Source organism: Pyrgilauda ruficollis, unplaced genomic scaffold (genome assembly GCF_017590135.1).
Source record: "Pyrgilauda ruficollis isolate IOZ18807 unplaced genomic scaffold, ASM1759013v1 scaffold196, whole genome shotgun sequence".
NCBI classification, from domain to species: Eukaryota; Metazoa; Chordata; class Aves; order Passeriformes; family Passeridae; genus Pyrgilauda; species Pyrgilauda ruficollis.
In genome coordinates, this window is record NW_024518762.1 from 622,907 (window position 1) to 649,026 (window position 26,120).

General features: G+C 51.5%; 1 protein-coding gene across 3 annotated transcripts in view; it reads right to left on the reverse strand.

The window, feature by feature from the left end:
- The window catches only part of GPD2 (glycerol-3-phosphate dehydrogenase 2), a 60,424-nt gene that overhangs the window by 5,799 nt on the left and 28,505 nt on the right, over nucleotides 1-26,120 (reverse strand). For 2 of the 3 annotated variants that reach the window (XM_041465968.1, XM_041465967.1), the window contains exons 7-17: nucleotides 18,180-18,332; nucleotides 16,933-17,077; nucleotides 12,735-12,928; nucleotides 10,768-10,902; nucleotides 10,347-10,522; nucleotides 9,754-9,885; nucleotides 9,282-9,440; nucleotides 8,424-8,536; nucleotides 8,267-8,345; nucleotides 8,071-8,169; nucleotides 3,783-4,521 (exon numbers count right to left, since the gene is read on the reverse strand). In XM_041465968.1, the coding sequence (XP_041321902.1) occupies nucleotides 4,396-4,521; nucleotides 8,071-8,169; nucleotides 8,267-8,345; nucleotides 8,424-8,536; nucleotides 9,282-9,440; nucleotides 9,754-9,885; nucleotides 10,347-10,522; nucleotides 10,768-10,902; nucleotides 12,735-12,928; nucleotides 16,933-17,077; nucleotides 18,180-18,332 (1,511 nt within the window). In that variant the 3' untranslated portion in view covers nucleotides 3,783-4,395. Of the gene's footprint in view, nucleotides 1-3,782; nucleotides 4,522-8,070; nucleotides 8,170-8,266; nucleotides 8,346-8,423; nucleotides 8,537-9,281; nucleotides 9,441-9,753; nucleotides 9,886-10,346; nucleotides 10,523-10,767; nucleotides 10,903-12,734; nucleotides 12,929-16,932; nucleotides 17,078-18,179; nucleotides 18,333-26,120 lie in introns of those variants that run through there. The other variant, XM_041465969.1, reaches the window with a different exon arrangement.

A 26,120-nucleotide genomic window follows, 5' to 3' on the forward strand; every position in this document is an offset into this window, starting at 1 on the left:
GAAATCTAAATGAAGGGGGGGAAAAATCCCAGTAAAGCATCCCTGCTTACTGCTCCCTCCTTCCTACAACAGTTTAACTGGAGAATCTCTTAACACCAAGCCAAAAGAACTTCAGTAGCAATAATCAGTTTTTAAATTCATATGAAAGCTTTATTAGTTGTTCCACACACAATTTAAAAGAGGTGAGACAGCTTTTCAGAGCATAGGGGAGAAACGAGCCCTGTTCACCTGGCTACTCCGGGCTCCCACACTCCTCTTCCTCCCAGGAAATTACAAATTAGAGGAGTGCAGGGGGGGAGAGAAAAGCAGTAATTTATGAAAACACAGTACACCATAATTTTGCCATTTTTCTGCAATAAGGATGGCAAATGATTCATGGGGAAAAATGAAATATATTCCCCTGTCAGCTCAATAGATTCAAGATTTACAGCTCCTCGACTTGGACAGGAACAGCTCCGCTTGCATAGGAATGAATTGCAAATCAGTTAATTGGAGAGATGCAAAAATAATAAATGGATCTGTGCAAAATAAACGGAGCAACAATTCGGGGGAGCACATGAAGGGCAGCGTAGGCCTGGGTTTGTTCTGGGGGGGACAGGGACCTCGGCACTGGGGACACCCCCGAGCCCGCCGCTTTTACCTGGCCCACGTGTGACCCCAGCCAGAAGCCTGACACGAGGCAATTTTCGTGCTGCAAAATATTTGGGATAAAGCTGATCACAGCAGACATTCTTTGCCTTATCACTGACACGCCGTGGATTAGGGGAAATCCATAATCTCAGTGTTCCCCTGCGGTCCGGCTCACTCCCACGTGGAGGGAGCTGCTTGTACATCAGCACAGCTCCGTGGCAGCTGGGCAACATCCCTGCTACAAGTGTGAATTAACCCACGGAATAATCTGGAGATTATGAAGGCTGTGCTCACCCTGCTAAGGGCACTGCTGGTTCCCTGACAGGGAAAATGGATCTGCTCTGCTGGAACGCCCGTGGCAGCCCGGGCTCACCTGCACGCCCACCATCGCTGCTGCTGCTGCTGCTGCTGCTTTGGGGCAGGACAGAACTCACCGTGGTGGCAGCCAAAACCCAGGAGGAAAATGCATATGTTGGTCAAAGCCAGGTGGCTGCTGCCACTCCAGCCTGAAGGGCAGAGCAGGGACTGTCACTGTCACTGTCACTGTCACTGTCACCTCCTGGAGCGCCCAGGGCTGCGCTCGCTCCTCACTCCCCTTCTCCAGTGCAGAGCACTCAGTTCTGGGCTCAGAGGGGAAGGTGTGGGAAACCCGGGTTCTGCTCCCCAAACCCACCCATCCCCACCTGCTCCTTCCCAGAGAAACTTCCCCAGGGCGACTCTGAGGTACTTCTGCACCTGCCACAACAAACTTCCAGCGAAAGGAACTTTTTTAGCCACTTTTATTGGTTCATGCTTTCAGTCCTTAACCAGTTAAAAACAAGGCACATTAAATACATCCTCTTATTGCTCAATAAACGCATGCGGCTCATTCCAGATATCAAAGGTAATAAATAATGGCAGGAAAACACCAAGACAGTTATAAAAATGACAACCCAGCTTCAAACACAGCATTGAACAGCCCAGGCTGCAACAGGAACCTGACAACAGACCTAAGTGCCACGTGGAAACCCGCCGTGTGTCTGCACACGTATTTGTACACACCCAGACACTGCATGGACCCCCCTCCCCACAGGGGCAGGTTATTTACATTACCAAATCCCACAGAAAAACCAGAAATCTTCACACACACAATCCCCTTGCTGCTTCTCCACCCCAGCTCAGCATGGCAGGGCAGTGACATCACGGAGCTGTTCCCACAGTACAGGCACACAGGAAGCCCACAGAGCAGAGCCAGCTCTCTGCACACACCAGGGGACACGTCACACGTCAGGGTTTCCACGGACTGCTGGGGAACACGCCAGCTGTCCCTGTCACTGCAGGCCTGGCTGTGCCGTGCAGGGAGCAGGAGGTGACACAAAGCAAACCCACGTCCAGGGACACACGCAGCCAGGAGAACCCACAGCCACATTCCAGATGCAAGATTAGCAAAACAAGAGAACAAAGAGCATACTTTGGCTACAACACAGAAATCCTGCTTTCCAGGTAAATTCAGGTTATTATTTTAACAATGCCAGTTAGAGAGGAGTGGAGAATTGCTCTTTAGACTGTACAAAAGCTGTTCAATAGTGAAAATGTTTTTTCTTTACAAAAAACCTGTTCAACATTGGAAATATTTTTTTCTCCACGTGACCTGGAGAAGATCTCACGACTTTTACTTTGTTTTATTTCCCCTGGCACTTTTGTTAATAGCAGAATCCTGAACCCCTTCCCTCACCCACTGAGCCAAAATGACCGTGTGTTACACATTCATTTCCCTCCATTCTGCAGGACGTGTGAGATCTGTCACTGTGCGGAACACTGTCAATGTTTGGAACACAAACATTCCATCCTTCACCTGAACATTCTGGAGCACAGCTCAAAAGGAAAAGCTACAGGAGCACAGGAACAAACCCCTCTGCTCACTGGAACGTCCTCGTGGTGTCAGATGTGCCAACTCCCCCTTCCTCAGCCCCTGCTCGAAGCACAAAGCCAGAACCTGAACAACATCTGCATCCAAAACCAAACTGAACGTGCAAAAACCACCTGAAGTGTTTCAGGAACTCATTTAGGCGAGTTTTCTTTTGTATCTATTTTGTATTTGTTTTTCAACACCCCAATGTTTAATGTTGTTTTTTTAAGGGCTCTGCTTCTGCAGCCAAAGACAGCATGTGCACTCACTGTGCTACATCCCACCACTCCCCAGCATCTCCATTTGTGTCTGGAGCCATTTTCCCTGTTAAAATACCCAAGGAATCCTTGCTGTTCGCTCCTGCCCTGCTGGGCATCCCTGATGGATGTTATTTTCCATCAGTGGACGTGGTGAGACCAGTTAAATACAGCAAATTTTACTTCAGCAGAAATTCTGACCCCTGGGAAGTGAAGCTTGGTTTGAGGTGGAAATTGCTGTACTCAGGGAATAGAGCAGATGCCAAATCCAGCAGAAAGCCAGGTTTCCCTGCCTTGTTCTACATCAGGCAGCAATCTCCCAGCTGATCTCAGCCCAACCCAGCAGCAGGAGGACAACAGGCAGGTACAGCAGTGCTGGAAACAGCTCCACTGAGGGCTCCATGCTTTGGTTGTTCATTTAGCCTGCTGAAAAACAGCCTTTTTTTTTCTGGAAAAGTTAGTAGGATGCAAGACACACACTTTGTTTTTTTCATTGTGTTTGAGCATTTTTAAATTAACATTTAAGAATGTTGTGCTACCAAAACCTGCCCCATCCTAGCCAGCATCAGGGTTTGCCCCAAACTTGAAGCTCTTTTTAGCATAAAACACCTTCTGCCTTTATTTCACTGCACAAAGCACCACCTGCAGACAATGCCATTTATTAGAGGCAGTTTATTTGTGTTAACAGGGGAGAAGGGAAGCTGTGCCCAGCTTTCAGCCACATTATTACCTGGGTGATTAATCCAGGTGTCTTGTTTTCCAGCTGCAATTTCTGAGTGGCCAAGTGCTGGCACCACTGGAGTAACAGGACAAACCTACCACCCACAGCAGCCTCAGGACAGCTCTCCACCACCCCCACTGCCAGAGGTGCTGGGTTTGCTCCTTTGGAATGGCATCTCCACTCCAGGACACAGCTTTCCCTCTCCTGCTCCTTGGTGAAGAGGCAGAAGCAGCTCAGAGATTTTGTGTTTGCAGGACTGTCACTGTCAAACTCACTCTGAGTTTAACTCACTCTGAGCTCAGCGTTCTCCAAAGGTGATACAAACATTAATGGCTGGGGCAGGACTCACCCTGAGCACGGTGTGCTTCCAAGGTGATACAAACATTAATGGCCAGGGCAGGATTTACTCTGAGCACTCTGCTCCGATGGAGATACAAACATTAATGGCTGGGGAAGGACTCACTCTGAGCATGGCATGCTCCGGGTGATACGAACATGAATGGCCGGGGCAGGACTCACCCTGAGCATGGCATGCTCTGAAGCTGATACAAACATGAATGGCTGGGGCAGGACTCACTGTGAGCATGGCACGCTCCGAAGGTGAAGGAGATGCAGACGTGAATGGCCGGGGCAGGACTCACTGTGAGCACTGTGCTCCGAAGGAGAAGGTGATACAAACATGAATGGCCGGCGCAGGACTCACTGTGAGCCCTGTGCTCCGAAGGAGAAGGCGATGCAGACGTGAACGGCCGGGCCAGGCCGTGCTGAGCGTGCCCCCAGAGCCCTGCAGCCTGCCCCGCCGGGCTCGGGCCGCACAGGCAGGCCAGGCCCGAGCAGAAAGGGAGCCATGAAGGACGGGACACACGCAGCGCAGTCCTTAGGGCGAGCTGCCCTGAGGCTCAGAGCCCGCCGCCGCTGCGGTCCACGGGGATGGCCTGGCGGCGCCGCAGGTTCTCCTCGGCGCTCTTCATCAGCACGGCCAGCCTGCTGCCCGACACGCGGCCCTTCTGGATGGCGCTCATCAGCTGGGGACACGGCACGGCGTCACTCGGGGCTGCCCAGAGCCACAGCCAGCCCGCTCCCTCCCAAAGCGCAAACCCAGCTGCGGCCCGGCCGGGCCCAGGCTCGCTCACGGCCCAGGAACGCCAGAGCTGCTCTGGGCAGCTGCAGCAGGGCAGGCACCAAACAGCATCCCCCTGGTGTGCCATCACCGCTGGGGCTCCTCCACCACATTTCAGTGGGGGAAAACACAGCAGCTGCACAGGCTTTCTTTGGTTATTTGTAATATTGATGCGACTCACGGAAAATTCAGGATTTCTTTCCGTTTAGGAAGAAATTGCTCCCTATGAGGATGGGCATCAGGGTGCCCAGAGAAGCTGTGGCTGCCCCTGGATCCCTGGAAGTGCCCCAGGCCAGGCTGGAACAAGCTGATCTAGTGGAACGTGTCCCTGGCCCTGGCTTGAAGATGAGCTTTAGGGTCCCTCCCAACCCACATCATGCAGGGATTTCATGATTCCTGATCCGTCACTGATCCCAGACCTGCCCTTTCCACCCACATGCCTTTCTCTGGAGAGACACTGTACTTGACTCCCACAATTCTTTCAAATCCGAATTTCTTTATAGACTTTTAAAACTAATTTGCCTTTAAGTCCTGGCAGCTGGACCCTGCTCTCTCCCAGTGCAAGCACACTAGTGCTAAGATTTTAGTTAATTCTTTTTTATCCTATGGATAAAGCCAGCATTAGAGCTGAAATTACCTGCAGCCAGCTCTGCAGAGAGCGCTGGGGGAGCAATTGGCACTTGCCAAATGCAATTTCTTACTCCCACAGACTGCAGGAATCCCTCAGATTCCTTCCCCCCTTAGGAAAAGCTGCTCATTACACCTGCAGCTGGACCTGTGCAAATGTGGTGTGGCCTTCTCCCTGGCCTCCTTCCCAATTCCAGAGCCACGGGGAGGAGGCCAGGCCTGTGCACAGGCAGGGATCTCCCAGCAGCAGAGGCACTGCCTCCTGCCCAGTCACCCTCCTGGGCCACCAGCCTGCCAGAGCCTGGGCCGATGGCCTTTGGAGGAATGGGATCGCTTTAAGGTCCCTTCCCACTGAAGCCACTCTGGCATTCCATGATCCCTCCTGACTGAACACGGGGCAGTTGCCTTTACATGCCAGCAGCAGTTCCAAGGCTCCCTGTCCCTCCTGGAGCACCGCTGGCAGCAGCTGGCTCTGCAGGAACGCTGCCCCGGGCAGCTCCTGTGCCCGGGCTCTGTGCCAGCGGTGCTGCCTGCCTCGGGCAGCCCTGTCTGCCCCGTCACCCCATGGGCACCGAGCACTGGGGCTGCCAGGCCACTCTGCCAGCCCTCTGAGGCCCCTCAGCACCGTGCTCTGCTCCCAGCTGCAGGCCAGCAGCCCCCAGCCACAACCTGCTCTATTTTCCAACACAAACCTCCACAAATATTTGCCCAGGGCTTGCACAAGTTCTGCGCTGAAACGCAATTACTTGAAAGTTTTCAGAAAGCAAACACTCAAGTATTGGGCACTGACTTAACAGATCCATTAAAAAATTAAACAAACATTTAATGTATTTTGCTCCTTCCATGGCAACCCCAGTTCATTTCAGTGGCACCTTCGTGCTTAGCACTGAGTGCTTCCCTGGAGCAGTGCAAGGCACAGGAGAGGGCTCAGCCCTGCAGTGCCATTCATGTCTCAGGTTCAGCTTTTCTATTTTTCAGACTCTGTGCTGCTTCAGTGTGCAGTTCTGAGCTTCACATTAAGGCTTGCTGAGCTCTCTGCACAGAGCAGGGACACAAAACAATTCCTGCTCCAGCTGGGCACCAAGGACAAATGATCCAAATCTCAGCCCAGGAGCACAAACCCCGTGGGCTGGAGAGAGAAAAACAAGCAGGATGGGAGTGCAGGGGCTGAGCTGGAATTGGACACTGAACTGCAATGTGCACATGGAGCAGAGCTGATCCCAGGGAGAGACCCCGGGAGCGCTCGTGCATTTTGGGACCATTTGGGTTCATCCTGGGTGCAGCCCTGGCTGGGCTCTTGTGCTGCCCAAGGTGCATCCATGGAGGAGATCCTTGAATAAATCCCTGCTTTATCCTGGAATTCTGTCCAGCCTCTGTTCCCTTCTCAAGGCATCCCCATCACTGCTGCTCCACACCCAGGCTGCTCTGGGAGATGTGCAGGAGCCACAGAGTGACACAGGTTTGCACAAACAACCCTGAAACACTCCTAAGCACTGCCTGGCCTTTGCATTCTATGGGATGATGTAGGGCTGGCCACCCCTGGTGAGACTGGTCAGCCTAGCAAAAACACCCCAGAAGGCCCCCAAACCCCACAGAACAACAACTGTTGGTTGTTTCAGCTCCCCAGCCAATGTACCCAACCTGAGCAAACTGCAGCTAGCTCAGCCCTGCAGAAAGGGCTGGGCTGCCCCAGTGAAAGGCTTCCAGTGGAGGTACCAGGGTGTCCCCTTCCAGCAGCCAGAACCCACCTGGGCTGTTCTCTCCCATTTGAACAGATCAGCATAAACTCCCAAAGCCATTGCTTCTCCTTCCCCCGACTTGTTTGGTTTGGTTTTTCCCCTTCCCCCAAATTCAGTGCAGCCCCTCAGCTCAATTCCTGCATTTTAGGCAAATAAATACTCCTTTTTGCTAATGCTGGACACAACCTGTGAAAATTTTCTGCATTTAGATTCAACAATGGTGCTCTTATCCCCAGCTCATCTCCAGAGAGACAATTACCATTTCCTTTGCCTTGATCTTGTTTGTTTAACTTGACACAGTGAAGAAAGGGCTGACATTGACCAAAATCCCCAGCATTAATTTCTCTCCTGTTTGGCATTCATCATTGCCACTGGGCAGGGGAGACACAGCAGGCTCTGAAATACCACCCCAAAAAAGAGTCCTCCAACACCAACCCAGCTGACAAACTGCACATGCAAAGGGAGCACCCTTAGGTTTGCTTGAAAGCCCCCCAAAAAGCAGATGCATGTCATTTTTTTCAGAGAGACTGGGGCAATTTAGCCAATCCAGGAATTAAAATGGGTTATAGGACCTGGGATGGGCTCTAACTACAAGCTCATTCTTTATAATATTCAGTTTATTATTTAGTTAATTATTATTATAGTTATATTACTAGTTATCATTATAAATATTTGGTTATTTAGTTGTTTATTATTCAGTTTCTTAGTTTACTCATTTTTATAACAACCCTTAACGGCTGTGGATAATGTCAGTGTGCACACTTGTGCCATGCACCTTCCAATGGACACCTGTATCATTTTAAATACATTTAAACAGCTTCTCTGGGCTTAAAATGCCAAATTCATGTCTGGACTGGGGCATACTTTGTAAATTGGACCTGTTCTTTGAGTCTGACTGGGAAAAAAAGACCCCTGAATTTCCAAGCTGCTTGAGGATGGCTCTGTGTGCCCCTTGTACCACCACCACCACCACAGGAACACTCGCCTGGTCTCTTACCCAGCCCTAAGCAAGGGGAAAAGAAAAGTTCCCCAGCTGTGTCTTTGCTGTCCAAAAACCAGCCTTTGCTGGGAGCAGACGAAGCACGTACCTGCAGGAACTCGTTGAGCTCCACCTGCCCGTTTTTGTTGAGGTCCACCTCGTTGAGGATCTCGTGGAGGGTGTTCTCGTCCATCTGCACGCTGATGCTCTGCACGAACGAGCACAGGAGGGGGGGGCTCAGCAGCCTGGGCCTCACCCACGGACTCGGGCTGCTGCCAGAGGCAGGCGGGAGCAGGGCAGCTCACCTGCAGCACGCGCTGCACGTCCAGGATGGTTATGAAGCCCTTCTTGTCCTTGTCGAACATGCGGAACCGCTTCTTGTACCTGCGAGGGGAAAACTGCGCGTCAGGGCTGCAGGGCTGCAGGGGACAGCAGCACGGGCAGCCCTCCTGCCCCACTCACCTCTCGATGTCTGAAGGCACCAGGCTGATCTCAGAGCTGTCTGTTAGTTGGTCTGTTTTCACCTTGTAGCCCATTTCATAGTACAGGAATGTTTTCGCTGTTTCAAGCTCTTCCTACAATGAAAACACAAAACCTGAGTATCTGAGCAATAGCAAGTTCTTACACAAGGGTTTATTTTTTATATTTTACTAATGGGTCTTCCACTTAACCAGTACTTTTCTAAGGTCCCAAAATAAGGCAGACGGCAGCTGGGAAGTATCAAAAAGTTACACTTAGGCACTTTTTACTGTTGGAAAAAGATAGCCATGCTAGTAAAGACTTCTAATTTCTGTAAATGCCTTCAGGAGCATCCACACCTTCAGTCACACACGCTCTGTCTGCCCCTTTCAAGAAGAAATGGCCTTTTTAGGCTAGGCCTACAACTTGTCATTTCTCTCCCACTCGATATCTTAGTGTGATGATTCACTCAGCTGTCCAAAATCAGAAAAAAATCGGGGAGCTCAGCACGAGGCAGGTTCTTTATGGTTACAGGAGCTTTCTTTGCTGAGGCAGATCTGTTGAAAAGTGTCAGTAAAGCAAAATAACTGACAGGAATAGGACAGCAATGCCAAGCCTGCTTTCATTTCTAAGGCTGGGGAGCAACAGGATACAGATCTTCCCCTTCCCTGCCACCCCCTGGCCAATCCCAACCCATTTCACAGGCATTTGATAAAGCCTTTAGAATGAAATGCACCAAGTGACTCATTCTGCCGGGAATAAAACATCACTTGTAGTTCTCTATTCAACCAACTGGGACCCTTAGCACGGAAACTCCTCAAGCAAAACAAAGCAGCTCGAGCTGAAAAGGGCCCTTTGTACCTTCTTCTTCTGCTCAGACCAGTTGAGCTCCTTGGCCATGATGTCCACGATGCGGGGCAGGGCCTCGTCGGCAGCCTGCACGTTGAGGAAGGCCAGGCGGGTGCGCCGCGAGATGATGTCCACGGCGGTGCGGGCGTACTCCTTCACCCCGTACACCACCTGGGGACAGGGGACAGCAGGGCTGGCACCCCACAGCACGGCTGGAGAGCCCCCTTTCCCTGGGACATTTTACAGAACCCACCTGGGATCCAGCGTTTGTACATGAAGTACAAAATAGGCGCTGTATAAATATTTTATTGTGCGTAAATATATTAATATGTATATATATTGAAACATAAAGTGTGCGCCAGGTACAGGCACAGAAAATATTTTGGCCTCCCCAAAGGAAAGGGCTCAAGGAGATGTTTCAGAGCCACTGGCCTGCTCGTCCCAAGGACAGAATCACAGAAGGTCACACGGTTTTCCCACATACCTCAGCTTCAATGTAAGGAAATTCAGATACCAGACGTTTCCCAACTATAGGCCACCTCTTCCCTGTCACCTGGGCTATTTTGGCCACCTCAAAAGCCTTGTCCCCATAGGTGGAAGCCAGGTGCTGAGCCACCTGTGGAGAGGAAAACAAATCCAGCATGCTTTGAAAGCACATGAAAGACACATTTTCCTTGCCATTCCCTCATCCCCAATAACAAATAGGCTGCCAAGGGTGTTGGAGTGTGACAGTGTGGGAGGAAGCTCTGTGCTGTGGGAGGCTGGACCAGCACTGCCCCGCCGTGTCCGTGCCACCAGGCCTGGCAGCCCAGCTCTCCTGCCACACGGTGATCATGCTGCTGCACAGCCTGGGGGGCTCCAGGGACCACAGACCCCAGCAAGTCAGAGAGTTTTTAGCAGGAAACAGTCACGATTAGGAGGAAGGAAAGAGGGGAAGATGACGAACAGTTACTAACTTTATTTCTGTTAGAACTACCTCTGCCCCAGCTCTTGGCTCACCAGACCTTTGCCCAAGTTATGTTGGCGCCTGATTTAGGGGAAGACCAAACCCCTCCAAGGCAGGAAGCCAGGACTCACTTCACTTTCCAGCCCGTAGTCCTGGACCAGTCTGATGTAGAGCGTGGGGCTCCAGTCCTGGGCCCCCTCCAGCTGCAGCCCCATGGTTCTGCAGGAGCCTGCCTGCAGGTTGTGCTTGCGCACGGCCGCGTCGATGGTGTCCCGTGCCATGGCACGGTAGGTCGTCCACTTCCCACCTGGGGGAACAGTGCCCACCTCGTTATTTGGGGAAAGCAGCAGGAAGACAAGCTGTTACACCCTACAGACACATCTATGTATTCCAATACCACATGACTGCTGCCAGGCTTGCTCCAAGCCAGTCCCACTGCCACTGACAGAGCAGTTTGGTTATAGGAGCAGAAGAATTCCCGTGGAACAAGATTTTTGCATGAAGTACCCTGGGGAAGCCCAGCAGAGCTGCGGTTGAAGGAACCCCCAGTACCTGCAATGGTGATGAGGCCGCTGTCGCTGATGGTCACCACGTGGTTCCGGGACAGGGACTGGGTGTCCTTGGAGTCGGGGTTGGTCACCAGGGGCCGGATGCCGCTCCAGGCTGCCAGCACGTCTCCTCTTCTCACTGTGCAGAGCCACTCTGAGGCACGGCCAGCCCGAGCCCAGGGCTGCCCGGTGCCCACTGGGCACTGCCAAGGGCTGCTCCACACCCTGCCTGGCCCTGAGCAACCCCCAGAGCTGGGGAGAGCCCCCTGAGCCAGGGGAGAAGCTGGGCTACGGAATCCCAGAACCACTGATGTTAGAAAAGCCCTCCCAGACCATTGAGTCCAGCTGGTACCAATGCCCACCCTGTCACCAGCCCAGAGCACTGAGTGCCACATCCAGGTGTTCCCTGGACAGCTCCAGGGATAGGGACTCCAAACCTGCCTGGGCAGCTCCAGCCTGACCCCCCCCTTTCCATGACAATTCTTCCCAATGAATCTGAACAATCCTTACATTACGTTTTATAAACCAAAATAAAGTTTGTTACATGAGTGTAACATTTCCTTTCACATCTTCCAAGCTTTTCCTCTAGCTTGAAGGCTATTATTCCAAGGTTTCCTCTTGACAAGCCATCTTTATCCACAGCCTTCACCCTAAGTGCAGTTGCCAATTTGCTTTAAACCGAAGTCTTTGGAACATGTTTTTAATACAACTTTCAAATGACCGATAATTGAAAAATCACTAAAAGGGTGTAAAAAACATCCCCCAAAGAACACGGAATAGATTTCCGAAATCAATGTGTTCTGCCAGCGTGTTCAACCTGCCAAAATGAAGTGTTAATCACAGACACAAGACCCTGTATTAGGTTTATAAACTAATGAAACTACAGAAAGCAGCACGCGTGACGCTGTAATTAAGCAGCTGGAAGGTGTCCAAGCCTGTGGAAGTTGATAACCCTGGCACTGGCTCTGGCAGCAGAGGCAGGGCTGTCGAGGGGTGATATGGGCAGTGCCGTTGTTATTTCAGCTCCAGCCATCTATAAACAGTAATTGCATGGGAAAACCAGCACAGGCCCAGCTGGGCTGAGCCAGAGGGGCTGAACACTTCCGAATGTGCTGCTGGAAAATACGCGGGAAACCAGGGAATGGCCGGGCTTGGGACAGACCTTACAGCTCATCCCATCCCACCCTGCCAGGGCAGGGACACCTCCCACTGTCCCAGGCTGCTCCAAGCCCCGTCCAGCCTGGCCTTGGGCACTGCCAGGGATCCAGGGACAGCCACAGCTGCTCTGGGCACCCTGTGCCAGGGCCTCACATTTTCCCCAGGGGAGAATTTCTCCCCAATATCCCATCTAATCTCTGTCCTGTTCACATTCCCATCTCCCTCCCTGGTCTCCTGCACTTCCAACACCAACTGCTGCTCCAGACAGTCAACAGGAGCTTCCCTGGACACTTCCAGAACTTCATACAACATTCAGACATCAATTCTCCACTTCAGGAAACGAGGAACTGAGCATTTCCCATCTCCAGACAGCAGGTCTTCCTATACCTAAATATGTTGCAATGTTCCTGCCTGAGTACTTTTCAGACTTATTTCAATGCTGCAGCAGAAACGCAGCAGTGCAAATGCTCTCGCAGAATAAACTGAACAAACCAAACCCTCACTCTGGAGGGCAGACGGCTGCCAAGGGCAGCGGTGGAGTCACCCTCCCTGGAGGTGCCCAAAAACCAAGTGGATGTGGCACCTGGGGAGACGTGTTAGTGGTGACAATGGCAGTGGTGCTGGCTGCTGGTGGACTGGATGCTCTGGAGCACTGCACAGCTCATGCTGACACCTCAGCCCACTGGTTTCAGACACACAGATCTCAAGAGGCACAGCTTCAGGCAGCAGCACGTTCTCCCCCAGACTGGAATGCCTGGCCTCCCCAGGCTGGAATGCCCCCCCAGCCCTTCCAGGAAGGGCTCCTGGAGTTACCTTCCACGTCTGGGCCCAGGTAGTTGCGCACTTCGCTCAGGATGAAGTTGATGTCCTCCTCCGTGGGGATGGGGTGGGAGGTGACATCCGTGGGGCTGTCCGTGGTCCCTGCAATCGTCATCTTCTCCCAGGGCAGGAAGAAGATCACTCTGCCGTCGCTGGTGGCCGGGTCCAGCAGCCCCATGTTGTCAGGGCTGGAAGAGAGGAGGGGCCTGGCTCAGACCAGAACAGGGGGTGGCACCTGGGGGCCGTCCCTGCACCCCCAGTGCCCAGGCAAGGACTGGCACACAGCACCTGCTCCCAGGTAAAGGGGTTAATAATCAACAAATAATGGATTTCACACGTGGCCAAGACATGGCTTTACACAGATGTCCTAGAAGTTTGGAGAAAGAAGGCCCGTGGATGTTTTTATGCCATAAAATCACAGTGATTCCTCCAATCTGCCTCCACAGTAAAGGTGGAGCAGGAGGGGTGAGGGGTGCTGACTGAGAGGAAAAGGAGAACAAAGAAGAGAAATGAAGACATTTAAGGAATATCCTTGCAGTGACACTAAGCCTGAGTTTGTCACCACCTGCCACTTCAGCAGGAAGGAACACCCACAGACTCTCGAGGGATTTGGACCAAGGAACGTGCTCTGAGTGCTTCCAGCTCTCTTCCTGAATGGGGAACTGTGCTTTGGGGAAAAAAGGCAAAAGGGACACTCAGTGGATGCTGCTACTCAGGCATTTTTCATTACTTCTGCCAGTGCTACAACAGAATGATTCAGTACAAGGATGAAAAACTGTAGTGCTTTGGATAGGTTTTAATTCATGTATCAGATTTTTCTGGTGTAATGTAAGAAAGATATCCACAGGTATAAATCCACTACCTCCTCATGGCTTATTAAAAAGCTCTGCTTGTATTTCAGAAAACAAAAGGCTTTTATAAACACTTCAAAGCAAACAGCTTTTATGTAGGAAAACACTGAACTGCCCCTTTTTTCCATCATTTTTGCTGCAGGGACTGATGCTGACTTTCATTTAAGGTGCTGCAACTCCCTTTACAAACATGGGCAGTGAGGTCAGGGCTCTTCAGGCTGTGCCCCTGCTGCTGAGATACAGGGGGCACATGGAAGGAGGGCAGGAGATGCAGATTCAGGTGGCAGTTATGGACTTCAGGGGGAATTATTCAGTGGACTCAAATCCTAAGGCAGGCAAAGACCTGCTTGGGTGGGATTTACCTATTCAAGCTGAATATTGCATTTTTAGGAAGTCTGAAGTGATTACTGAAGGGAAGTTGGCAATATCTGGCAAGGCTGGGAGAGAGGCTGAGAATTTCATAGCTAGCATGTATATTAGACCCATTTTAGCTGATATTTATAGACAGCTTAGGCATACGGTGGCAGAGGTACAATCTAATAGGGGAAGTCAACACAGGTTTGGGAAAGGTAAATCACCTCAGACAAATGATTACTTTTTAAAATGAAAAAGCTGTTGATTTAGAGACAGAGGAAATCAGAGGTTTAATATACAGTATCAGAATTCAGAAACTTCATAGACATTTTCTTCAAAGTATGAAATTTTTTTGATGTGATTTCATAAAAACTGTTAAAAACAAGCAAGAGAAACAAACAAAGACTTCCAACTAAGTTTCCTCACAGCACCTCTGGACTGAAGTGTTTTAGATTGCACAGCAAGTGCTGAGAAAGGCTGGAACAGTTTTTCATATGCCAATTATTTACTGAATCACTGATACCAGCTATCCTGGGAAGCTCTCTCTCCATGCCCTTTGCCATGCTTGCTCCAGCTTATTTAAATAACTAAAGAACCACCCAAACAAATGCAAAATAAGGTGTTTTGCATCAGAAAGAAGCATCTTAACACCCAAATACTGGCCTTCCTGAGGCCTCAGGAGTCATGCTGCTGCACACCAGGAATACCTCTGAAACAACACGATTTTATGAGGCAGGAATTCCTACGACTCCACCATGGATGGGAGAAGGAGGTAAAGCCATGTAGCCACGCTGAGATTTCTCTTTAAAGATGGCTAAAATGGGCAAATTGAGGATTGGAAACTCCAACATGAAGCATACAGCAATGCCTTTACAGAGAAATGTAGAGGCAAAAGGTCCGGGAGGTCTGTGGAAGGTCTTGGATCCATGGAAGATCTCCAGCTGAAGAAGCATTTGACCAAAGCACCACAAACGCAGTTAAATAATAAAAAGTGACTTTCCATAGAGAAGAAGGAAGGTGCAACAGGCAAGTTTACCTGGAATGTGGAATGCAGAGCAGAGAGGAAAATTCCAGAAAGACAGAAACATCTGAAATTGGTCAGGAGGGAGAGGAAAAAGCCTTGCCTTCACAGACACATTCCAGGCAGGAAGCCTAATTAATGAGGGGAGGAATTCTGGGACTATTAATGAAGGACATCAATGAGTAAGAAACCCATGGGGAGTGAATGCATTAGGTTAACATTAGTTCTACAAAATCTTGACTATACTTATAACTAAAACCCTCTAGATGTTAAAAAAAAAAAAAAAATCATTGGTGTGACTGTGGGCCAAAATCCTGTAACACATTCACAGGGCACACGTGGACACGGTGAAATGCCAACCTTCCTGTGCTGAGCAGTGTTCCTTGGCACCACGAGAAGGAAGGCCTGATACAACCAAGATTAAATCCCACGAGTGTTTTCTATTTAGCAGACAGTTCCCTGCTTTCAGCTATCCCACTCCAAGGAAATTCAGTGCAGTGTTATCTTATCAGCTGTGCTGTGGAGGCAGTGTGTGGGCAGATACTATTTTCCAAGGAAAGTAATGCCCACATGCTGACATACACCGGGGAACACGGAGAACAAGACTTCTCCACATTTCCAATTAAAATTATTGGGTTATTACAGAATAAATAAATCAGAGCTCTCAAGCATATCCAGCCATCTTCTACTTTGAATTTACCAAGTGAGTCCAGGTTCTAAAGCTTTCCATGTTTTTGTGTAGGGCCATAAAGCTAATCACACACATCCTTCTCCTGGCATATGAGGAAACTGGGATTACAGCCCATTTCTCCACATTTTTAGTACTTTAAAGCAGCTATCAGGTCATTTTACCATTTTTCATGGAGAAAGATACAAAAATGAAAAAAAAAAAAAAAAAAACCCAGAAGAGAATGCAGGGGTGATTTTACACCAGGCCAAAAATGCCTCAATTTTACAGTGTGTGGTGGTGTCCTGTTGGGACAGCTCTGGCAGAAGCACCCCCTGGTGCACTGAAGGCTGAATTCCCATTCTGAGAGGGGCTGTGGAAGGCATTACTGCAAGGGCACTGTATCAACACAACTGGGCTAAGTCCATAAAGGGGAATTTCCATTAGGATGCTAATGACTTCAGGAACCAAAGGTAATATTTGAGTTCCGACTGACAAGGCTGGCTGGGAGAAGGGGATTTGGCTTTGCACAGCAAACAGGGAGAGGAGCAGGAGACTGCAGGGAGCAGAGTGCCACGGGAACCTCTCCTGGAACACGGAGGGCACGTCCTGGCCACCAAAACCCCCACAGGTGAGCTTGGGGCCACAGCAAATGTGGTTGTGCTACCCTGAGCTACTTCTACTGCCTGTGACAGTAATTATTATTACTGATTACCCTGCCCATCCTATCACTTATTCTGTGCTTCTGCACTCCTGTTTTCTCTGAGCAGAGCCACATCCCAGCAGAATCACTGCACAAGGAGTTTCATACGTGAAGGCAGGCAGTGGAACAAGATGATCTTTAAAGTCCCTTCCAACCCAGACCACTATGTGATTCCATGATTTAACAGGACAAGAGATTCTGCAAGAAGGTGCAACCTCTCTGGAAGGTTTTACATGCTCCTTGTTTCCCTGAGGGGGTGACCAAGCAGCAGCACACTCAGCTCAAAGGCACCACTGAAACAGGTGCTTTCACACCTGGGGATGTGCTGCCTAAACGCCTTCTGCTTCAGCAGGAGCCCTGCCTTGGGGAGCTCTAACTAACAACTACACGGCTTCAGTCTGTTCTGAATAGATGAAATTGTTCTCCTCACCGGCACAGCGCCAGGATCCTCTTTGGAAAACACAAACAAAAATCAGACTCAAACTGTGCGCTGCGAACTGCCGCAGAGCCAGCGGCGCGCCTCTCCCAGCTGATTTATTCAGCAGCAGCAGAGACTACAAATGGTGTCACAGGGCAGCAGGCTCCCCGTGCCTCACCTGTAATAACCAGGCATCACGATATGCACGCCTGCGCTGGGCTGACAGATGTTGGGCACCTCCTGATCATCCATTTTGCGGACTGAGTCTGTGAAAGGTCCCGTGGCATTGATAACACACTTGGCTCTGACATCGAACTCCTTCCCTGTGAAAGAAAACAGTATCAATCACAGACACCATTTGTTTCCTGCTCACTGATGCTCTTTGTTATTCATCTCTCCATGAACTCAACCTACTGTAAAGTGTACCCTGCGTGTCTGAACACAACAGCTGGGACAGGTTCTAAAAATTAACTAAGTGTTCACCCAACACCAGATTTGAGAGAAATGTTTTAGAGTGGAATCCCAGCTTATCTGTAAGGGCAGAAGAGAGGCAGGTGGGGTGGAAGTTGCTCAGCTGAAATCTGCCTCTCAAGAAGAGAGATTTCAGTCTCAGCCCGCAGACTCGGTAAATGGGATTACTACTGTACAGCACGGAGCCTTTTACAATGTCATCTTTGCTTGACAGAAAGGCTGGGATACAAAGCTCAGTCCGGCCTGCCAAAACACTGGGGTTTGAGTGAGAAATGTGACACAAGTGGAAGCTGAGTGACACATGGCATGGCCCAGAAAGATGGCTCCTCTGCTGGTTTAGGGCTGTTTGCAGACAGCAGTGGCCCTGCTCCTCCCTCCTGTGTCACTGTCCCCTGCAGTGGGACCCTGCACACCTCAATCACCAGTGAGCACATCCCTGCAGTGGGACCCTGCCCACCCCACTCACCTGTGAGCACATCCCTGCAGTGCACCCTGCACACCCCACTCACCAGTGAGCACATCCCTGCAGTGGGACCCTGCCCACCCCACTCACCTGTGAGCACATCGCTGCAGTGGAACCTGAAGACCCCACACACATCCCCTAAACCGCAGACTCCTTGTGAGCACGTCCCTGCAGCGCACCCCACAGACCCCAGACACCCCACCCACCAGTGAGCACGTCCCTGCAGTGTACCCTGCACACCCCACTCACCGGTGAGCACATCCCTGCAGTGCACCCCACTCACCGGTGAGCACGTCCCTGCAGCGCGCCCCACAGACCCCAGACACCCCACTCACCGGTGAGCACGTCCCTGCAGCGCGCCCCACAGACCCCAGACACCCCACTCACCGGTGAGCACGTCCCTGCAGCGCGCCCCACAGACCCCAGACACCCCACTCACCGGTGAGCACGTCCCTGCAGCGCACCCCGCAGACCCCAGACACCCCACTCACCGGTGAGCACATCCCTGCAGCGCACCCCGCAGACGCGGCCCGTGTCCGTGCTCTTGAGCAGGTGCCGCACCTCGGTGTAATTGGCGGTGGCAGCGCCGTAGCGGGCGGCGGTCAGGGCGATGGCCAGGTTCATGCGCGCGTCGTTGTGCTGTCCTGCAGGGAAGGACAGCCGTCACCCGCAGCACGGCCGGCGCCACGGCAGCGTGTCAGCACGGATCTGTCACAGCTGTCCCTGTCACATCGCGTACCGCTGACGGCCGCTCGCTGCCGGGCTCTGCGCGCAGCGCCGGGCCGGGCCGGGCCGTGTGGGCACCGCCGCGTCCAGCGTGCCCCGCGGGCTGGGCCTGACCCACGGGCTGGGGCTGACCCACGGGCTGTGTGTGACCCACGGGCTGGGCCTGCCCCACGGGCTGTGTGTGACCCACGGGCTGGGCCTGCCCCACGGGCTGGGCCTGACCCACGGGCTGGGGCTGACCCACACGGGCTGTGTCTGACCCATGGGCTGTGCCTGCCCCACGGGCTGGGCCTGCCCCATGGGCTGGGCCTGCCCCACACAGGCTGTGCCTGACCCATGGGCTGGGGCTGACCCACGGGCTGTGTGTGACCCACGGGCTGGGCCTGCCCCACGGGCTGTGCCTGACCCACAGGCTGGGCCTGACCCACGGGCTGTGCCTGTCCCACGGGCTGGGCCTGCCCCACGGGCTGTGTGTGACCCACGGGCTGTGCCTGTCTGCCCCACGGGCTGGGCCTGCCCCACACACACCGAGCCTCTCGCTGAGGGTCTGCACCGCTGCACTGAGCAGCACACTAACCAGCCTTCCCTTTCCTTTACCATCCTGCCCTAACTCGGTACCCATAGCCAGGATTTTGACAATACAACTGGTATTAACCAACAAGTCCGATTACCAAGTGGACACATGACACTCGACATCCAAAACATCCTTTTAGAGACTGCTACATTTAACAGGGGTTCTTTTGGTATATTCCTTTGAACTTCCCAACATACAACATAAAAGCAACCAAAAAAGAGAAATAAGTGGACAAGAATTAATGAAGGATTCTTAACACATATCATTAAAGATTTATTACTGAAATTCCCTCGTTAAAGAAAACCAAGAGAGAGGTGGAGGGACTGTGAGGGGAAGATGATTAATTACTCTGAAATACTGGCTTCACCTGAGACTTCTCCTATTTATTATTGCACTGAAGTTGGAGGCCTGGATGCTGGCTGGAAAGAATTACTATACATTGAAGGGGCCAGGCTCTGTGTGTCCTGAATAATTAATTTTCAAGCAGGCTAAACTTCCTGAGGTTCACTTCCCCACCTGCTTGAACCACTCCTATCGCAGACCATACTGATAAAGTGATAAATTTGTAATAGATACTGTAGGTGATTTATGCTGCCAGCATTCCCAGCATTTAGTATAAATGGTTTATGTAAAGTTTGGTCCTTCGGATTCTGCCTGCGCAAATCTCCAACCCCCGTGCAAATCATCTGTTCCCAGCTAAAAGGGCAAAGTTATAAAGATGGGATCAATGGCCTCGCAAGCACCACCTCCCCTCCCCAAACCCCTCATTCCAACCCAGCCCAGGCTGTGCAGTGCCATCCGTCTTCAGCTATGAGAAAAAAAGTTACACAAAGTGTACAGAAACAGCAGCATGATAAAGCACCGATGAAGAAACAAACAGTAACTCCAATTCCACTCAGCAAACAATGCCCAGAATCAGCTGCAACAACGGAAGAACAGCAAAACAACTGAGCAAGATGTCAGGAAAAGTTGGGGATGCTCCATCACACGAGACGCACGATAGGGAACAACCATCGGTCAGAGCTGGCAGGCAAAGCTCTCAGTAAATGCACGGACCCCGCTGCCGTAGCAGGGAGGGATAAATGACCTTATGAGGTTCACCTCAAAGCTGCCCAGTTCCAGGCAGGGTTGAGAGAAGGTACAGCTCATGTGCAGAGGGAGCACTGGGTGAAAAAGGGACAAAGGACAGCGACAAGCTGCGGAACAGCAGCTGCTTCCACATAACAACAGGGATTCCAGAGGAACCCAGTGCTCGAGGAAGGACTGGATGTGGCACTCGGTGCTCTGGGCTGGTTGATGAGGTGAGGTCACAGCTTGGACTTGATGCTCTCGGAGGGCATTTCCAACATAAATGCTTCAGTGATTCTGTGATGCAGGAAACGCTCCCCTAGCCTGTGGCCAGGGGCTCTCAGGAGCTCATTGCTCTGGAAACATCCCCTTTACCTGGGGCTGAACTGGAGCCAGCCCAACCCACGGCACCGCAGGACTCGGCTGTCCCGGGCCACGCAGCAGCACCCCTCAGGCAGGGTCCCCAAAACCCAAACCCTGCCGTACCATCGGCACAAGGGGATCTGCTCCCTCCTTGCAGCAGGACCCTGGGGCCAGGGGCGTTCAGACCCCCCCATCTGCTCCTGCCAGCAGAGCCCCAGGTGGCACCCACACAAACCCCACCCTCCCGTGGTGCCCTGGTGTGGGGATTCATCACATTCAGCACGACCCCACTTCAGCCAATATTAGCTTTGGTCTATGGAGCCCTGACTGTTTAAATTTGGCGAGTTTGCCTCTGCCCAGATTTGTCACTTATTTGTCCAGAGCAAAAGCAATCCGGAGAAGCCAATCAGCAGAATAAATAATGTGGAAATGGGTAGCTTCTATAAAACCAAACTTCCAAGTAACAATTGTTTAGCAAGCCCCAAATCCAAAGGCTGCTCGGCGTTTTGTTGAGCCTCCCAACGCTCATGAAGTCAGAGTGAGACACTCTCAGCACATGCCAGGATTTGGACCACTGTGCTCAAAACAACATTTTCCTCCTTTCTCTGAACCTCTCATCCATTTTCCCCTCATCATTATTCTGACGCAAGAACCCCTGTGCTATTACTCACTCCTCAGCTGTCCAAAAGCAACTGAGTGCCCATGGAATGCATTTGCAGGCAGAGGACTGGGAAATAACCAGTTCCTGATTAACTACACGGCTAGAAAACCACACTGGCTTCAGATTGATGTGACCTACAGTGTGGAGTCCTTGAGTATTTCACGGCATGAACAGCAGAGATCTGGAGAGGTCTGGGTTTGAAAGGAGTAAAGAGTGACTTCCCACCTTGGGAATTTATCATCTGTGGAGAACAGCAGTGCAGTTTAGGGAGATGGGGTCACAGGATAGTGGCTCTATACTCAGGAACAGCTGGGTTTTGCCTTTTTTTTTTTTAAGGACTGCCAACTGGCATGTGTATTCTCCCCTAGATAATGACATTAAAATCCTGCACTTGAACAGAGAATCAGAATATCCTGGACTTGGAGGGAGGCACAGGGATCACAACTCCCTGCACAGGCACCCCAACAATCCCTGTCCCTGGGAGCAGTGTCCAAACACTCCTGGAGCTCTGGCAGCCTCGGGGCTGTGCCCATTCCCTGGGGAGCCTGGGCAGTGCCCAGCACCCTTCATCCAAAGGGAAAGCACCTTTTCCTGATCTCCAGCCTAAACCCCTCCTGACACAGCTCCAGCCATTCCCTCAGGTCCTGTCCCTGGTCACAGAGAGCAGAGATGGGAGCTGCTCCTTGGGAGGGAGCTCCAGACTACAGTGATGATCTTTAACACTCTAGAGAGAAAGGGAAGGATACAGCAAAGCCAAGGTTTTGCATCTCAACCTTTCTGACCTTGCAATCAGCTGCCGTTCTCCCCAGACACAGAGATCCCCCAACACCAGAGAAAAGCACCCCCAAGCTTTATCTCCTCCAGCCCAGACCTATAAAGCTCTCCTGACACGAGCACCGCTGCACCTTCCCAGGGTGCTTGTTCCATGATTCCACTCCAAGAAACCTGGGGGTGTGATCAAAGGCAAGGGAACCCCAGCTCCCAGGGAGGCCCTGGATTACCCACCACAGCCATCCTTGTCCTGCACAGCAGCCACTGGGGCTCCAAAGCCAAACAGCACAGTGATCCCCCCTTGCTACCACTGGTGACCCCTCAGTGACCCCCTGGGGTTTTCCAAATACTTCAGCCAAAAAGTTATTTTCTAACAACAGAGGGGCTAAGCCAAATTAATGTGGCATCCTTCTCCACAGGTGAGTATGCCCCTGAAGATCCCCTACATCTCCTAAGTGTAGGCAACACAGTGAAATGGTAACTGTGGCATTCCCCAAGAAGAGATGTTCACCAGTACCCTGCCTGGAGAGGACTCTGCTGCTCCAGGGCTGGGTTTGAGCGCTTGTTCCTTGCATGGTGCCAGCTGTCACCTGCTGCACCCTGACAGAAGGCAGCCACAGCTCAGCACACTGGGAGAAGCCTCCCTGAGCCAACTGATGGAACATGCTCAGCTCTCTGCAGTACACTCCGTGTGTAGTGCCTCTTGAAAACGGCAAGGAAAACTGAAACAATCAGCCCTCCCTCATTTGTTGCTTTCACCTGCTGTAATATGGTGACAATGAAGAGATACTTTCATTTTTACTAAGGGTAGTCAACCAAGCTTTTCCCAAAACACTGGCCTGAGTGCTTTCACCAAACTAACACTGAACCCTCTAAGAAACCCCTCAATCCTGGAAGCCACACTGCTGAGGACATTTAGTGTGCAAAGACAGTTTGAGTAAGTCTATCCCACACCACGTTAAGCCCAACAGTGATGCCATTTGGTTTATAATTTCTTATTTTTGTGTAATTTGGGAGAATTCTATTTTCACTCCTTAGTAGCAAATGCAGTATTTCTTCACATCCGAACAGACAGTGTTTCCGTTGGCACTCACAGGATCCTCCCCCAGAGTGCACACAGTGTACATTCAATTTTATTTTTATCAGAGCTGAGCCCCAGCCAGCAGAGAGTGGTAGCAAAGCCCACAGACCGGACAGATTTGTTTGGGACTGGTTCAGGAGCGTTGTGTGAAAACCAGAGCGTGAATGAGGCACTCTGGCAGTTCTGGTATGTTCTGTCCTGTGTCACCCTGACAACTACCCCACCACACCAATTCACAGAGCCCCAAACAGGCTGGGGATGAGAGGGACCTTAAAGCTCACCTGCCTACAGGTGTACTCCTTACTGCAGCCCTGCACCAGGTAACTGCAGGTTACCTGTATAAAGCAACAGAAAACCAAATCCTTTCCTGTTCAAGGTTTTCTCACTGTGTACACACAAACCTTACCCCAACCTCACCACACTGAAGGCTGGTGAGTGATGACACAATTATACATGTGCATTAGATATATACAACTACACTTCACTAAGTCACCAAGACTGTCCCTCTCCTATAATTTTAAGAAGTGCTTAATTGCACGAGCAGTTTTATTACAAGCATTAAGCAGGAGCCCAGGAGCTGTTGTGCATATGGAAAGGGTTAGATCCCAGTTAGGCACGATGAATCAGCTGGAGTGACTCAAAACCATTCCAGACTTCTCTGAGCGAGAGCTCAGCGAGTTCTCCTCCCCAGACAAGCAGAGTAAGCCCAGGGGGAATGTCCCCTTTGACTCGTGAGTCACAAGTCAGAACAATGCCCTCCGACCTGAACTCTCCAGCTCTCTGAATCACAAGAAACTGAAGTGGAACTTGCTGCAAACTCCCAGACTTTCTAGGCTGTGCAGCACTCATGTCCTTGCTCCTGTCCTGCTCCAGGGGGACGTGTTCTGCCGGGGCTCCATCAGCTCCATCCCCCCAGCAGCACAGTGACAGCACTCCCGGCTGTGCCTGCAGCCCTGCTGTGCCCTGGGCCACCCGTGCTGCTGAAGTAAGGCACAAACAGGGGGGAGGGATGATGGACAACTGAACATGCACTGGAAACAACCACACCCCACATTTCAGCCCTTTAACACCTGCCCAAAGATGTGAGCTTTCATGGCAGGGAAAGCCTCGAGCCTTCTCACGGGTAAACTGATCCCCACAGATTCAAACTCACATTTGACACATCCACTTTAAATAACCCTAATTTCTGACCTCCTCCATTTAGCGCCAGCTCAGATCACAAGAGCTAAACCTCCCTATTCTTGGAATCACAGAATGGTTTGGGTTGGAAGGGACCTTAAAGCCCATCCCATTCCACCCTCGTACCAGGGACCATTTCCAGTATCCCAGCCAACCTGGCTTGGGCACTTGCAGGGGCAGCCACAGCTGCTCTGGGCACCTGTGCCAGGGCCTTACCATCCTCACAGGGAGGATTTTGCCCTGATCTCCCACCTACCCCTGCCTTCTGTCCGTTTAAAGCCAATGCCTCTGTTCCACTGTGATTTGTTCCAAATTCTCTAGTTATAAACAAAGCAGTATCACAAGCAATAGGCAAAAAAACATAAAATATTTTTACAGAATAAATCCCAATATCCTTCAAATGTCTGTCTGATTGAGTCTGCTGCCAAGTTACAGCACAGGAGCTAAAACTCCTACTGAAACTAAGATCCCAGAAAGCAAAAATAAGCCACAATATCCACCACATCCAGTGACAGACAAAATTTGGAATTCTGGCTCTGTGTGACTGCTTTATAATTATGTTGTTTCCCACTTCTTTTGTATCAGCCTTCAACTTGTCACTACACTGCGACTGCCGTGTCAGTGGCAGGAAAAGCACCGTGTTAAAATGGAACTAAACATTGTCACTGTCAGTTTATGGAAACGGCGCTAAAATGTCACCGTGAGCGCCCGTCACGGCGCGGCTGCTGCGGCCGTGCCACCGCGCCGGCCAGGGACCTGTGATGTCACCAGAGCTCTCTGCGTCCCCACTGCCACCAACGGCTTCCAGGGGGAAAATCCATCAGGGTGCGCTCCCATCGGGGCCAGCCTGTGCTGGCTTTTGGCTCCCAACACAGCAGGGATGGCTGTGTCAGCCACTGCGCGCTGCGCCATGCAGGAGAGCCCACTCGGGAACCTCCCTGGCCGCAGGGAGGGAGCGCCTGGAGGGACAGAGTGCCCTGCCACACAGATCCCAGAACCCACAGCAGCAAGGCTGGAACAGACCTTCCAGACCACCCAGCACCACCATGATCTCCCCACAGCCATGTCCCAAGTGCCACATCCAGATGGCTCCTGCACACTGCCAGGGATGGAGACTCCACCACCTCCACAAGCAACTTACTACAATGCCTAACCTCCAGTGAGAAGCTGTTTCTAACATTATCCTGATGCTCCCCTGTGCAGCTTGGGGCCGGTTCCTCTGCTCCTGTCCCTTGTTCCCAGGGAGCAGTGAGATGGGCAGGGATCCCATCACACACTTCCCCTCCCAAGGCCATGTCCCACAGGGAGCAGCGCACCTGGCACCCGTGACCCACTGCAGCTCCCACAAACAGCCCTGGCTCACAGAGAGCTCCATCCCTTGCCCTGAAAGGCAGGACACACCGGGGACCACGCAGATGTTTGTGCCACAATGAACAAGTAACGTTGTCTTGTTCAGGAATAATCTTAAATCTTTTTGGTAACACGATCTGAAGAATTATTCCCCGTTCACTTCTTAAGGGACACAAACCCCATCCTTTGCTTATACAAGCATTAAAAAAAAGAAAAGAGAGAGGTCCTGAATTCACCGGAATATTCATCATTTCCAACCTTAAACCCAGAGCGTACAAACAGACGAATCCGGCAAGTCAGAAAGCAAAGCCAATTTAATCTGTGGCTCCCCTGAGGTAAATGTAGTTCACAGTCCTGCCCCCACCCCAACCTCAGCCATAATCCTTGCTTCCTGGAGGTAAGAAAGCACTGGAGTGAGGAAAATTCTGCAGCAGGATATAATGATCCAAAATGACAGGGACAATAATGACAATGAATTTCATGTCTCCCAGTCATGAGCTGGGGATGCTTGACTGGGCTGACTCACACGATTAAATTGTTACAGGTACAGCAGGAGATGCAGTTATCATCCGGTGCTTTTGGGAAGGCGCCTGGGGCAGCGGGCAGGCAGTGCGGACGCACGGCCCTTCTGTCGGGAGCAAAGGGCTCCTCCTGCAGCC